At 52.1% G+C, this 15667-nt stretch overlaps 1 protein-coding gene across 14 annotated transcripts in view; it reads right to left on the minus strand.

Annotated features, from left to right (window-relative positions):
* ZNF618 (zinc finger protein 618) overlaps positions 1-15667 on the minus strand; it is a 176194-nt gene that overhangs the window by 48358 nt on the left and 112169 nt on the right. For 10 of the 14 annotated variants that reach the window (XM_021672165.2, XM_021672169.2, XM_021672167.2 and 7 more), the window contains exons 3-4: positions 12875-13134; positions 2761-2856 (exon numbers count right to left, since the gene is read on the minus strand). In XM_021672165.2, the coding sequence (XP_021527840.1) occupies positions 2761-2856; positions 12875-13134 (356 nt within the window). The remainder of the gene's footprint in view (positions 1-2760; positions 2857-12874; positions 13135-15667) is intronic. The other 4 variants (XM_021672172.2, XM_021672171.2, XM_064378699.1 and 1 more) reach the window with 1 other exon arrangement.

Below are 15667 nucleotides of genomic sequence, written 5' to 3' on the forward strand. Positions count from 1 at the left end.
AGTGGCTGGGGTGGGGGCCTGCCTATTTTAAGGTCCCCGGGGAATTCTGGTACCCAGCATCTGGGGAAGGGAGAGGCAGACCTGGGCTAGAGTCTTCACTCTGCCATTTACTGGCTGGGCCTCGATTTCCTCGTAGGAATAATGTGGATGATTCAAGAGTGTTGGTGTGAAGACCGAGTTTGCATGAAGAGTGTTCCCAGCACAAGACCAGACCCTCCGTGAAGGTGGAGATCATTAACTCCTACTCCCTTGGTCTTGCCTGGAAGCAGCGGCCCATTTCCTGGGTGGAGATCTGAGGCAGGAGGTAAAGCTAGAAGAGCACCAATGTGGAATCTGAAGTCTAGTTCAGCTCTGCTATCCCTTAGCTCAGGGGTCTCCAATGTTTTGGCTTCCCTTGGTCACACTGGAAGAAGAATTGTCTTGGGCTACACATAAAATACGCTAACACTAATGATGGCTGATGAGCTTAAAAAAAGAAAAAAAAATACAAAAAAAACTCATAATGTTTTAAGAAAATTTACGATTTTGTGGTTGGGCCGCATTCAAAGCCATCCTGGGCCACATGTGGTCTTGGGCCGTGCGTTGGACAAGCTTGTCTTATCTGTTTCATCTCAGACACATCCTTTTACCTGTCCAAACCTCCATTTCCCCACTGGCAAAATCAGCCTCTGATTCCTACATTTCATGACTGAGGTCCGTATCTGATAACCAGGTTCATCCTGCGAGTCAGCTGGCACACCACAGGTGCTAAGGAACAGGAGCCGGGGCCACTGGTACTACCGTGGGTCACTCTAGGGGCCGCTGTCATCCTAACACCAGCGTGGGATTTAGTAGCCTGTTATTTAGTGGTCTGTATGTGGATTATTACCCTTATCACACAGGGAAAAATACAATCACGTGGAGGGCAAAGATCAGATTGCATATTTCTTTGTATTTAGCCCTGTGATTGGCATACAGCGAGGGCTCCATAAATCCATGGTGTCTTGCTGTTGTACTCATCTGTCACTGAGTAATAATGCCTCCAACTCTCTTCTACTGCCTCCACCCACTCTTCAGCAGTTTCTGCCAATTCCCCTTCAACCAGTGAAGAATTTACAGAGTGCCTGCAATGTGCCGGCACTGAGGCCCCAGCAATGAGCAAGATGTGTTCCCTGTCCTCCGTGTAAAGGGAAGCAGACGGGCCAGCTGGCACGGGGACAATGCAGGGTGATGGCGTTAGGGCAGCAAGTGTGGGGCCTGGGGGCACAGAGGCAGGACCCTGGCCCAGATACAGTCGGGGGCCCAAGTCAGTGGAGTGGACACTGTTTATAGCCAAGCCAAGTCCCGACTGGCAGGCCGTAGGGGGTTCACCCCAAGCTGAGGGCACATGAAGCCTTGCCCGCAGGTGTCACCCCACAGAGGGAATCGTTGGGGGCATGATGGCTCCTCAGCCTCTCCTCGGCTGGCTCCTGACCCCCGATGCAGTGAGGCAGCATGTCTGGCACATGGAGTCTCTGGATTGAGCACCACATGCTGGCAGGAGGGACCCTGGGCTGCCTGCCTCATGCAGCCTTAAACCCAGGGCCCTGCCTGCACTTCACTCAGCCTAAGACCCAGGGCCTCGCCTGCACTTCACTCAACCTAAAACCCAGGGCTCTGCCTGCACCTCACTCAGCCCAGGGCCCTGTCTGTCTCTTGCTCAGCCTAAGACCCAGGGCCCCACCTGCATTTCACTCAGCCTAAGACCCAGGGCCCCGCCTGCACTTCACTCAGCCTAAAACCCAGGGCCCCGCCTGCACTTCACTCAGCCTAAGACCCAGGGCCCCGCCTGCCCCTCACTCAGCCTAAGACCCTGGGCCCCGCCTGCACCTCACTCAGCCTAAGACCCAGGGCCCCGTCTGCACCTCACTCAGCCCAGGGCCCTGTCTGCCTCTTGCTCAGCCTAATACCCTGGGCCTCGCCTGCCCGTCACTCAGCCTGACTCTGGGCTTCAGGTTCCCCTATATGCAGATGGGGCCAGAGAGGTGAGAGGTGGGGCATGGGGAGAGTTCACCAGAGTGGCAGCCCACAGTGCAGCGATACCAGCAAATCTGGGTTCAAACCCCGGTTCACCACATCCCAGCGGAGGGAACCCTGGGCAAGTCACAGAATGACCCACACCTCGGGTTTCCTCTCTGTAACACTGTCCACCCTTCGGGGGACGGGCTATGGAGGATAACACAGTGGGTCCTTAGCACAGGGCCTGGTCCACAGCCGGCACTCGATACATGACAGCTGCTGTTACTTGCAGCATTTTCCAAAGTTTATTCTTTGGAACCCAACTTCCTGAATGCACCCCAGGAAAAAGAGGACCATGGCCAAACGAGCATGAGGGAGAACTCGTGGCGTGGCCGTCCTGGGGAGGCCAGGGCACAGGAGCAGACGCAGGCTCTGAGAAGTCCTGCAGTGAAAGGTCAGCGGCTGGTTTAACCCAGGGTCTCCCAAACACATTTAGCTTGGAACCCTTTTGTCCCCTTGGCCTGTTTCAGGGTTGCAGCCCACAGGAAGTGCTGCCAAAATGCACTGGACATTCTAGGCATCCAGATTTCCACATGCTCTATCTTCCCTCCAGCACTCCAGTCCTTCCGGGATCCCAGGACAGGGGATGAGGCGGGTGACTCCTCTGGACCCTGAGATGCTAGCAGGGCCTGCTTTCTTGGGTCTGTCGCTGATGGCTGTGTTCAGCTGTGCCCCCACCCATGCTGGCCCCGGACCAGGCACTACCCCTTGGCCATCACGTACCAGATGCATATCTCAATGCTTGGTCAAAAATCCAGGTCCCTGAATACCGGCTTCGCACAGATCCACCGTGGGGGCTGCCTTCGGGCGCTTTTCCATCTGAATTACGTAAGAAATCAGAAAGAGCCCTTAAAGTTGGAGAATGCCTGGGAGGTTAGGGAAGGGGCGAAGTTGGCTGGGGAGGGGCTCTGAGTCTAGCGTTGGCCAGTTACCTGAGCTTTGAGGGCCTCAGTCTCCCCAGCTGCCTTTTGAGAAGCGTGGACAAGATCACACTGTCTACCTCTTCATTAAAAACCTTGTGTTGGCCACGGGGCATCCATGTGCTCCCCAGGGAGGCTGAGGCACCGCAGGATGCAGCAGCCACAGGCCAACAGCTCCCTGAAGTTTTGTGTTTTCTCTGTATTCTGATTCATCATATGATCAGAACATACAATTTCTACCCAAAAACCATCCGGCAAAATGACCCTCCAAAGAGATGGGCCCCACGGGTGCAGTGCCCATGTATCCCCCTGGCCTTTGACCACCACAGACCCAGACTGATGCCGTGGGGCGAGGAGGGCCTGCTTGGGGACTCAGCTCAGACGGTCCCCAGCCCCAATGCCTGACTCCCTGCCCAGCACGCTTCCTCTTCTGCTCATCCCAGCCACTTCTTTCCTCTAGGAACCATGGCTGTCACCATCACCGCCTGTCTGGGTTCACTTCATCCGCAATGTTTCCATGCAGACTGACCTCTGCCCTGTGCGTGGGTGAGGAAGCAGAGGCTAGGGCAGGTGTGTGCAGCATTGAGCACAGTTCACGCAGCCAGCTAGTGGGCTCAGGGTCCTGGCTCAGAGGCTTCTCACACCAGCTCTGTTTATCCTCACAGTTCCAGCAGGTAAAGGTGATTACTATCCCCATTTTTCAGAAGAGGAAAGTGAGGACCAGAGGGGCAATGCATAGCACCATAGGTCAGTCAGATCTGATTTGCTCCCAAGCCACGCAACTAGCCTCTTGAAAAGCACCAAGAAGAAATGGTGCTTGTGAGCTGTGTGCAGTGAATCCCAGCATTTTGGGAGGCCAAGGTAGGCAGATCATCTGAGTTCATGAGCTCAAGACCAGCCTGGGCAACACAGCGAGACCCTCATCTCTACAGAAAATACAAAAAATACAGGTGCGGTATCCTCCTGTAGTCCTAGCTACTTGGGAGGCTGAGGTGAGAAGATCACTTGAGCCCCGGAGGTGGAGGCAGCAGTGAGCTGTGATCACGCCACTGTACTCCAGCCTAGAAAACAGAGTAAAGTCCTAACTCAAATAAGAAAGAGAGAGAAAGGAAGGAAGGAAAAAAGGGAGGGAAGGAGGAAGGGAGGAAGGGAGGGAGGGAGGGACGGAGGGAGGGAGGGAACCTTTACTGATGATCAAGCACACCAGGTCTCATTTCTATCCACCATTTTCCCAGAAGTCCTCATGAGGCTGGCAATGCAACATCCATTGCAAGGATGAGCATAAGGCTCCAGCAGCTCAGCTAGTGGCTGGAAAGGAACCGGGCTTAAAGTAGGCTTTGGGGATCCAGAACCATGCTAATGTCACCATGCCAGGTCACCTGCTGGATGCCAAGTGAGTTGTGTGTTCCTTTCAGTCATGGCACTTTCTTTAAATGCTACAGAGCAGCAGAGCCCCCTACTATGTGTGATGCTGCCACAGGACTCCCAAGACTCCTTTATTGAGAGCCCTGGGACTGCTGCCAGGGATGGCTGGCAGGGCTTGCCAGCACACAGGAGGCAGGAGCAGACTTTTCCCCTCCCCATTCCTGCTAGCACAAGTGATGCAACAGGAATCCGCAGTTGCCATCCCATCAAATCTGAGTTCACAGTTCCCACTGAGCACTATCCCTAAACACCTGGCTTAGCTCCCTCCCAGAGCATCTGACAGACCAGGTAAGGCCAGGGGAGTCTAGTTCCTGACGTCACAGAGGGAGACGCTGGGAGTGCCCAGGAAAGGATGTAGGCTTCTGAGAAAGAACGTGGGGTAGCAACCCTTTGCTAGGTCCAGAGAAGCTCAGACGCCTTTCAGGATTCACAAAACGCAACAAGATAGAAATCCAAAGCAGGTGAATGAGAGAAGAAAACACCAGGGTAGAGACAGAAGGCTGTTTCCTTACAATGGGCAGTCCATATTTAGCTTGGAGCATCTCGGGAGCTGCTGTTCAGAGAACAAATGCTTAGGAGTGCCCAGCCCTCTCTGTTCAAACATGCAACAGGAGCTGGGTCCAGGGCTTGCCGAAGGACAGGGATCTGAACGGGGAAGCCATGGACAAGTAGGTTTCCTGAGGATCTGGGGCTTGGCCTCAGACCAAATGTCCTCTGGAGCAGGGACTTCCGAGTGAGGCACAAATCTCCTGGGAGTGTGCGGCAGCTGCCCAGGGGGTAAGCAGATCCACGCAGCCTTAAGAGAATCATCAGCTTCTAAATGTCTTCTTTCCTCAAATCAGTGTGCCGGAGAACCTGGCAGGTGGGAGGCCCCACTTGCTGGTGCTTCCCACTCTCACCTTCACCCTTCTGCCACGTTACAAACAAAAGACGATCCTTTCACCCACCGCTAATCCTACCACGGTGCCTGAGTGCCCAAGAGATGAAAACCTCGGGGCTCCAAGCAAAGAGGTGACCCTACCACACCGGTGCCAGGCTCAGAAAGTGAGTGGATCTAACAACCGGGAACGACTCCTTTTTCGAATCGGGTGATTTCCAATTCTTTGCTCTCAACAAAACTGAAGGAGGATCTAATGGAGTTGTCAGGCAAGAGACCATTAAAAATATTGTCTGATGATAGACCCCCGTGTGATTTCTGGCATACAACTTGGAAGGAATTCAAAGAATTGAGTGACACTGTAAAACAAAACTCTCTCCGATGCCAGCTCCTTATTTATGTGACTGAGAGCTTTCGAAGCACTTAGACCTACAACAACCAAAAGATAGGAAATAAATTAAAGCTGAATCTTGTCTCCTTCTAGCAGTAAGAAATATTAATTCACCGATACAGGAGCCAATTGAGAAAGAAATGAAGCCCTATCCATTTCATTAAGAGATACGTTTTCAATAATTTTTTACTTTTACATTTACTATTTACCTAAATTTGGTTTTGATGAATTGTATGCTAATAACAACTCAATCTGGAAAAAAAATGTTGGAGAATGTAGAGCTTTATGATCTTAGGAAATTTTTTTTTAGAAATTTCAATTTCAATTTATGTACATCTTGTTACGGCAGATGAGTATGAAACAGTGATCAATAAAAGAGTTTCAAGCATAAAAAAATACATTTTACATTAGGATAAAATCCTGTGGGGGCAGTGGACTGGAAATATGAGCTCAAGGAGAAAAAGGAAAGATGTAAAATTTCTGACTGTTAAAGACAGGCTTGTTTATATGTTTGTAAAGTGATGATGGCGGATATCAAATAGTGGTGGTGTTTGGATTCTCTTGGATACGTTTTGAAAATTGGTTCACAGTTTTATTTCCAAAATGCCACCCTTTTTTTTCTTTTAACACAGTATCACAATATCCTGGAAATTATATCCTTTGCAATGATTTAAACTTTGGATAAAAATGTTAGATGTCAACTTAAACATGTGAAAAAGAAGACACAGTTTTCAAAATTCTTTTAGGAGGTACTGAGCAAAAACAAACGTTTGAAATCCTTGGCCTTTTAGGTTCCTATCACTCTAGAGGTAATCAGTGTTCTAGAGATATCAACGTCCTGAGGTTTCAGCTAATAGCAGCGGTACTGGTTTTACGTTTTTTTGTCCCCTGTTAAAAACACTTGCATGCCTATTACTTCCCTCTGCCCCCAACAATTCTACTGGAAAGAGGTGCAGGCTTTATTCTACCTACTGATCATTCAAGACACAGTGGCTTAGAGAAGTTAAGGGGCTTATCCAAGGCCCTACAGTAGGGTAAACCCAGAGTTCTTGACTTATAGCCCGGGGGCCCTTTCTAACAGGGACTCTCCAGCCCTTCAGACCACAGGAGGAAGCGTCAGTAGCAGGGATAGGACACGCCTGGGAGAGTGGCCAGAACGCCTCCTTTCCGAGTGGCTGCAGCAAAGAGCTGAGAGTTGGTTCTGGCAGGCTCTCGTGTGAGGCTCTGCCAACAACCTATTGAAACAGGAAACTAACTATCAGCTGGCAGATGAATCAGGACCTGGCACCTACGCTGCCTGGGTCTGTCACAGGCTGAAACCCACGTGGCTGTGTCTGAATGACTGTCAAGCTCCTCTGCTGCTTCTTCCAGAGCCACAGCCTGGCTGCTGCCTCCTGGCTGGAGCTCCTTCCTCCTCCTTCCCGGGCTCCCGGGGCTGCCCTGCGTGTGTGAAAACACCTCTGTACCTTGGTCCTGAAAGCTCGCTGCCTAGAAACAGCCTTGCAGGATCCAGTCTCCCATCTGTCTGATCCTTGACTCTCCCTCCTGCACTCTGTCCAGTGACCCTCCCTGATCACCTATGTCAGGACAAGGAACTCCCTCCCTCACAGGCCCACGTCCAACAGTTCCCATGATCACACAAAGTCCTTTCTTTTACTGAGTTGAAATCCCCTCCTGGAGACTTCTCCGTATTGGCTGGGACACCCTGGAATGCGTCTGCTCCATATGCCCCTTGCAAAATGCTATAAGTTGTGAATATTTAGATTCCATCATCCTCCCCTTCATGCCTCCACTAACCCCAGTCTCCTCCTGACCCAGGACAAACATCCCTTAGCTCCTCCATGGAGCTCTTCGCAGCACCGAGCTGACTCTCTGGGGAAGGACCCAGTTGGTCCCTGTCCCTCATCTAAAGAGAATCAAGTCTGGGCCACTAGGTCTCTCCACGGTCTCCTGCACTGCCACTGGGGAAGCTTGGTAAGTCTCGGGTCGCCGGCCCCTACGGCTCTCCCTGGACTGCCTTGTTAGTAACCACCTCAGGATTAAGGACCACAGCCCGGGGAGGAGCACCCACTGCTTGATAGTACACCTGGACCACCATGATGGGATGCAGGCATCCTTCTCTCTTAGAGCCAGGAAATGGTCTGTGGGCTGGATGCCCTGATTCTTGTAAACCCAACTTGCCTTATCTTCATTGAGGACAAGAATGGCAAGCAGGTTTCCACTTCTAATTTTTCAGTTCTAGCTGACTGGCAGAGACCTCTTGCTGTACTGTTGAGAAGGATTCTGAGGCGCATTGTTGGACAATGTGCAGTCATCAATTCGCAGTGTCTGCCACGAACATGGGATTGAGCAGGAGCAACGGCAGTGCCTTGTGTTTACTATTCCTCCCAGAGGACCCCTGAAACCTCGGGTGTGGCTCTGCCCTTCCTTCTTGGGGCTGCCGTACAGAGCTGTTCACGCAGCCTGTCAGGTGGGTGCAGGCATCTGTTAACTTTCTTTCTTTCACTTCTGGTTTTATCCAACAAAGTTATCAAGTTTAGTATCATCTCTGCTGTTCTTGCTATAAAAGGAAGCTCTTGGTCTTGTCCCCAAACCCCACACCAGCTCCAATGGCAGTGACGTTCTGTCTTGGAGTGAGAGACACCCTTCTCCGCACAGGGAACTCTCTGGGTAGCAGAGAAGCAGCAGCAACCACTGCAAACTTGGCAGCCAGCCTCCTGGGCGCTGATGCCCCTCCTGACTCCAACAGGAGAAGCTGCCAAATGCCATCTGCGTGCCCATGACCCGGGCTCCTCCACGGGAAGTGCCTTGGATAATGTTTGTGTCACTGGGAACATTGTTTGTCTCATGGCTATTAAAGGGCCAGTGTGGACTCGGGGAGGCTCCCTCATGGCGCAGCACTGGGTGACTGAACAGGAACGCCATTCTACTCCGCAACAGAGCCCATCTCTGAGCCCAGAGCGAGGCTGGGAGAGCAAAGCACTCAGGAGGCCCTCAGCACCACAGCACCCAGCACTCCCCTGCCAAGTGCCCCAGGAACATGTTAAATCTCCCATGCTGGGTGACCAGCACAATGAATGCACTCTGCGGCAGGAGCTCACTTAAAGGCACAGCTCTAACCAGCATCCCACCCAGCCAGGTTCCAGGGTCAGCTTTCCCTCCTTGATATACTTTCAGAAGCAGGTAGGAGGCAGGGGTTGTGAGGTGGAGTGGGCCCTTCATGCCATGAAAGGAAATGTCACCAACTTGCTGGGTGACCCTAGGTAACTCTCATCCTTTCCCCAGGCCTGTCTGCCCCTCTATAAAACAAGGTCAGAGGTATCAAACTGACAGCATGCCTAGCTCCACTGCCCACCTCTACATCTAGGGCATCAACAATCAATCATGGCACCCTTTAGAATCTGCAACAGACAACTCCTTACAGCCAATAGCAACTGCTTGGACTTGACCCACAAGTTAAAATATACTTGCCCTCTGGAGATGAGAGTTCAAAAGGTTCAACTCTAACACTGATTTTGTTTTTAAATGCCTTTCTTTCCTGGTGATGAGGCCAAGCCAGCTTCCTCTGAGCCTGACCCTTGGAAGAAATCCCCCATTCCCAGGCAAGAGAGCCTGCCTTCAAACATGCAAGATGAGCCGCCATGACAGCAGGGAGCACTCTGCCCCTGCTTCTATAGGGCTCCACCATGGCAGCTCCACACATCACTTGTCACTGGGGCTTCTAAACCTTTTTCACAAGGGTCTGCCCAAAGCAGATTACTGAAGAGTTTCACAAGATACTCAAAGTCCCTGAATTGCAGGGAAGCAGTACTAGAAGGAACACCAAGGTCCAGACAGGTTTCCCAGTCTAGTTCTCAGATGAGAAAACTGAAGCCCACTTGGAACCCGTGTCTTCTAACACCTTATCCTGTGCCGACTTTCTTCCCCAACCCATCATTTCAATATATCACACTGGTTTACTTCTTAGATGGGAAAAAGCAGAAACGATGACTATTCCTTCCTCTTGAAGAGGCACTGTACACTATTAATATTAGTACTACTAAGAGCAATAGTTAATTGTTTACTACATACAATGTTGAGCACTTTGCACTCATTATCTCATTGAATATTCAGATACCCTGATGATTTTGTAATTAATTGTAAGAACAGAGACTAAGTCATGGAGCCTGGATTCGCTCCCAGGCCAAGGATCCCAGCTCATTCTCCTCAGGCAACACTGTTTCCTTCCACTGCCACCTTGCATGGCCACACCCATGAGGTGGCCAGGACAGGGACCACGCCTCATTTAACACAGGAGGACATTAAGGCACAGTGAGGCCAAGGACCCTGCTGCTGAGTAGCAGCTGAGCTGGAAACCAGCATTGGCGGCTGGCATGAGGCTCACAGGCCCTGGGGCTCTCACTGTGCAAGCAGCTGGCCTAAGGAAGATTCCCAGCATTTCCCTGGCCTAGCTGCCCAAGGCTTTTCCCACTGAATCCAGACCGCTGGCTCTATCCCAGGATTCAGATTCAACCACCCTTCACCAGGCATCTCCTGGTGAAGGGCAGAAACAGCTACTGGGTCTAATGAGTCTTAACACACACATACCACAGAGAGCAAGGGCAGGTCTTCTCCATTAACTAACAAATCCACCAGTGATTAAGATAGTCCCTGGCCCCGGGGAGTGAAGCGTCAGTGCAGTCCCCTGAAAAGACTTACTCTCTCATTCAATACTCGCCTAAGTCACTCCTGCTCCTCCCCAAACATTCCTGGTTCACCCCTATTCCATCACTTGGGAGGATGGCATTTCCCAGACTCTTTGAGGTTGGATGGGGCCATGTGACTAGTCCCGGCCAAGGACTGTGAGCAGAATTAATGCCTCTCTCTCTGGCTGCAGCAGTTAATTGCCAGCGTTAAGTCCCTCCACAGCGTGCTTTCCCTCTGTCACTTGGCTGGCAGCATTCTACATGACAGCTTTTAATCTGGATCCAGAGGGGAGCAGAGCTCCCTCTTGACACCCAATGGACATGTAGTGTGAACAAGAAATAAACTACTGTGGTTTTGAGCCACCAAGATACCTTGTACCTTTCAGAATCTTTTGTTACTGCAGCATAACCTGGCCCCACCCTGAGAGTTGCAGCACCAATGTCAACATCACCACTCCCAGAAACCAATACTTTGTTTGGTATTGTGGAGTGTAGGCAGGGAGCACGGAGACATAAATCTGGCAGGTCCTGGAGCCCCAGTCTCTAGGGGTTTCCACTTTCATGGAAGAGACAGGCACAGACAGGGCCCCTCTAATCTAAAAAGAAGGTAGAAAGTACACCAACTGAGGAGCAAGGTAGAAATAGCCCACTCTCACCATAAGAGAGCAAGAAAGTCTTCCGGGCCAGGCACAGTGGCTCACACTTGTATTCCCAACACTTTGGGAGGCTGAGGCAGGCGGATCATCTGAGGTCAGGAGTTCGAGCCCAGGCTGGCCAACATGGTGAAACCCCATCTCTACTAAAAATACAAAAATTAGCCAGGTGTAGTGGTGGGTGCCTGTAATCCCAGCTATTTGGGAGACTGAGGCAGGAGAATTGCTTGAACCCAGGAGGCGGACGTTGCAGTGAGCTGAGATCACACCACTGTACTCCAGCCTGGGCAACAGAGCGAGACTCTGTCTCAAAAAAAAAAAAAAGAAAGAAAGAAAGAAAAAGAAAGTCTTTGGAGAGGAGGTGGCAGTGGAGTTGGCCTTGAAGGACTGGTTGGCTTTGGGCAAGTGGAAATGGGGGAAGGCATTCCTGGGACAGGCAACAGCATACACAAAATACAGGAAGAGCAGACTGTATGGGAAGACCAGACGCAAGAAATGGGGCTAGAAGGTTCAGGTTATGGAGCCTCTTAATGTTCTGGCCTCGACTCTGGAGACAGTAGGGAGTCCCAGGGTTATAAGCAGGGGAGCAACATGGTTGGTGCTGTGTTTTGGCTAAGGCCTCCTGGCAGTCGGACAGAGGGCAGGTAAGATGCAAAAGCATGGCTGTTAGCAGGATGCTGCCATAATCCAGGAGGGGCTGAGATGGTCACAAGCAGCAGGGAAGAAAAGGCACCAGGGCTTGAGTCTAAACTTGCAGAAACGAGGCTGAGCATGCTGCATACAGGATGTGCACCAGGAAGATGCAAGTGAGCCAGAGCTGGACCAGGAAGGCAGCAGAGGCTGGGGAGGAAGCAGCACTTCTAAGAACACGATGAGCCTTGGAAACATGGAGGAGGGTGTGGAAGAAAGCAAAAGTCTGGGGCCAGACCATTTTCTGGCCTCCATGCCAGGAATGAGGACTTTAGGTTGCAAACATGTGCCCACAGGGACTCTGACCCACGGATATGTTTTGTTTGGCAGATTTCAAAAGGTCAGTTGGTTGCCAACATTGAAAGCCAAAAGAATTCCCATCAAAGTGTTCATTTCTGGTGTGTAGATTTGCCCAGCAACGTGGCAACGCTGAGCCGCATCCCCACCCAGCAACCGTCAGTGCAGCAGCTGAGCAGCGGCCGCCCTCCACACATGTGGCGTGCGTTCTCTAACTGGACACGGTCCCCACCTCCTGTCCTGTTGGCTCATCTCTATTCATGCTAAATAAACATATTTGTTCGGCCTCGTGGGCATTTGAGTCTGTGAACCTGGCAGCAGTGCAGGGAGCCCCTGAGGGGTATCCCCTGGCTCATGCTGGAGACTGGAGCAGAGAAATCGTTGCTAAGATGTGAGTTTCCACAGAGCTGCTCTGGGCCTAGCCCAGGCCAGAAGAGGCACGGGAGGCACCGTCTGTCACTGATCCAATCCTGATGGGGTATCTGCTCTGAGCAGCACCAGCACTGGGATCTCTCTCCCTCCAGGAGGGAGAAAAGCAGAGAGGCATTTAGGATACCGAGCAGTAAGGGCTGTGCAGAACCCCCCAGGGCTATGGGAGCCCTAAGACAGACATAGGGATTCACTGGGCCCCCAGAAGCTTCCAGACTTTGACTTAAACAGGGCACTGATGGATGAGTAGGGTCCTGCTGTCCAGCAGAAGAAAAAGGGCTCTCCAGCCAGGAACTACACAAGCAAAGGCAAGTCTAAGAAGCTGAGCGCTCTCCCTGAAGGCAGAGGGAAGCCAGCAAAGGTTCTCTCAGCCAGGGAAGGGGCAGAGGCACCAGGCCCCTTCTCTCCAGGACTCTGACTCCATGTTCCCACCCTGGTCTCCGCCCTGACCACAGAGGCTGGACACTCACCAAGGGTCTGCTGGTTGCGGACGCCGCCAATCACCACGCAGATCTCGGCGGGCACGTCGCTGGTCCCATCCTTGCCGACCGCCTTCTTCTCCTCCTTGGCCTCGCCCTGCCAGATCACCTCCTGGATGTAGTCGTCCGGCAGCTCCGTCTTCACCTTCACCTCTGTCATCGTTCCCTGCTCGGCACTCAGCGAGGCCTCGGCTGGCGCTGGCTCTGGGCCCTCCACCTTGGTGCTCTTCTGGCTGCGCTTCAAGCGCTCCCTGGGAAAGAAGAGAGTCCGTTCAATATCTTCTTCCTCCAGACCTACACAGGAGCCCATCAGCCCATGGCACCACAGGAACATGCAAGTCTGTGTGCATAATGAATGCCAGCCCCCCCACCCCAACCCCCTTAGCCTTCCACAAGACCCCCGTGGTTACCCTTGAGGGTCATCCAGGAAATCCTGAGGCTTTAAGGAGCACAATTTGAACACCATTGAGCAAGAAAGACTCCAACTCTGCCCATTTTACATTGGGGAAGCTGAAGTCTCAAGAGGTCTAGATGTGCCCAGCTGGCTTGCTTGCCACTGATTTGTTTGCACTTATCATAACCGGAGTTACAAGTGACCTAAAAGGGCACCTCCAGCTGGTTAAAATCAGTTCTTCAGCCGGGCGCGGTGGCTCACGCCTGTAATCCCAGCACTTTGGGAGGCCGAGGCAGGTGGATCACGAGGTCAAGAGATCGAGACCATCCTGGTCAACATGGTGAAACCCCATCTCTACCAAAAATACAAAAAATTAGCTGGGCATGGCGGCGCGTGCCTGTAATCCCAGCTACTCAGGAGGCTGAGGCAGGAGAATTGCCTGAACCCAGGAGGCGGAGGTTGCGGTGAGCCGAGATCGCGCCATTGCACTCTAGCCTGGGTAAAAAGAGCGAAACTCCGTCTCAAAAAAAAAAAAAAAAAAATCAGTTCTTCTTGGACTTCAGTGTGCCTACAGATCGGCTGGGGATCTTGACAAAATGCAGATTCTGGCTCAGTTGTTCTGGGGTGGGGCCTGAGATTCTGCATTTCTTTTCCTTTTTAGAGACGGGTCTCACCATGTTGCGCAGGCAGAACATGAACAAGCTCCTGGGCTCAAGCGACCCTCCCACCTCGGCCTCCTGAGTGGCTGGGACTTCAGGCACCGTACCACCACGCCTTGCCCAGAGATTCTGCATTTCTTTTTTTTTTTTTTTTTTGAGATGGAGTTTCACTGTCGCCCAGGCTGGAGTGTAGTGGCTTGATCTCAGCTCACTGCAACCTCTGCCTCCTGGATTCGAGAGATTCTCCTGCCTCAGCCTCCCGAGTAACTGAGACTACAGGTGCCTGACACTACACTCAGCTAATTTTTTGTATTTTTAGTGGAGATGAGGTTTCACTGTGTTAGCCAGGATGGTCTTGATCTCCTGACCTTGTGATCTGCCTGCCTTGGCCTCCCAAAGTGCTGGGATTATAGGTGTGAGCCACCACACCAGACCAAAATTCTGTATTTTTAACAAGCTCCCAGGTAAGGCCAGGGCTGCTGGGCTTCAAACTAGGCTTTGGGCGGTAAGGGTTTCAGTGCTTTGATGTGCACAGTAGCCGGTGCTGTTCCCTTCGTTCCTAGGCAAGAAGGCTTGGGATCTTGTCCAGGCTCTTCCCTGCTCCTGTTTTACAAATGGGAAACTCCAATTCAAAAAGACACTGGGTTGAGAGGTCACGGAGCCAACACTGTGGCAGGGAGGGGGCTCTTCAAACACTGGAAAACATCCTCAATGATGTTTTCGTGTCAGTTCTGAAGTGGGCAGGGCATGGGTCACTGAAGGCCTTCATGAAGGGGACAGTAAGGCCTAAAGCAGAGCTGTGACTTGCTCAGGCCAGACATAAAATCGGGGACAGGCCAAGGCAGGAAGCCAGGTCCCTGCCATCCACTCCTGAAGCATCCTCCTTTCAACACAGCAGTCCATGTTATCATCCAAAGGGCTCTACAGCCTTCTGACAAAGGAAGCATCCCCATGACTGCTCTCTGTGCAGTAGGGAAGCCGAGGCGTGCACATACTGGGCAATCAAGTCATGTTCCAGGCACAGAGACACTGCCCTGGCCATGCCTGCCTCTCCACTGCTCCAGAGGAGAGTGTGGTCTGTGAATTTCAAGGCCCAGACTCCAGGCACACCCAGGCCAGGAACGCCAGCATTCCAACTGCAGCATAGCAGAGGCACTGGGCTGGGACTCAGGGACCCAGGCTCTGGTCCTCGATCTATGGGGGGCTTGCTGTGTGGCCTTGGGCAAGACGCTTCTCCTTTTTGGGTTTCAGCAGCCCCCATTATAATTGGAGCATGGGTTTCATCACATCTGCTGTCCTTCCCAGCTTCAGCTTTCCCCCAGGGTGTAGAAAGGCTGGGAAACTGAGCAAAGAGAGAGAGGGAAGGCCCCAGCTAATGGGGGAGGCCATGAGGAGGTGCTATGGACTGAACTGTGTGCCCCCAATTCATATGGTGAAGCCCAGTGTGACTGGATCTGGAGATAGGGACTTGGGGAGGTTAAGTGTGGCTAAATGAGGTCACATGGGAGGGGCCTTCATGAGGGGACTGGTGGCTTTGTAGGAAGACAAAGAGATTGCTCTCTCCCCCATGTGAGAATACAGTGAGAGGGTGACCCTCTGCAACCAGAAAGCAGCCTTCTCCAGAACCCAACTGTGCTGGCAAGCTCATCACAACCTCCGGCCTCCGGAACTGTGAGAAAATGCACTTCGGTTGTTTAATGAAGCCTACGGCAGTGGGGTGGCATCCCACAG

The sequence above is a fragment of the Aotus nancymaae genome, unplaced genomic scaffold (genome assembly GCF_030222135.1).
Source record: "Aotus nancymaae isolate 86718 unplaced genomic scaffold, 86718_ANA_hifiasm-v0.15.2.pri h1tg000003l, whole genome shotgun sequence".
In the NCBI taxonomy this organism is placed as follows: Eukaryota; Metazoa; Chordata; class Mammalia; order Primates; family Aotidae; genus Aotus; species Aotus nancymaae.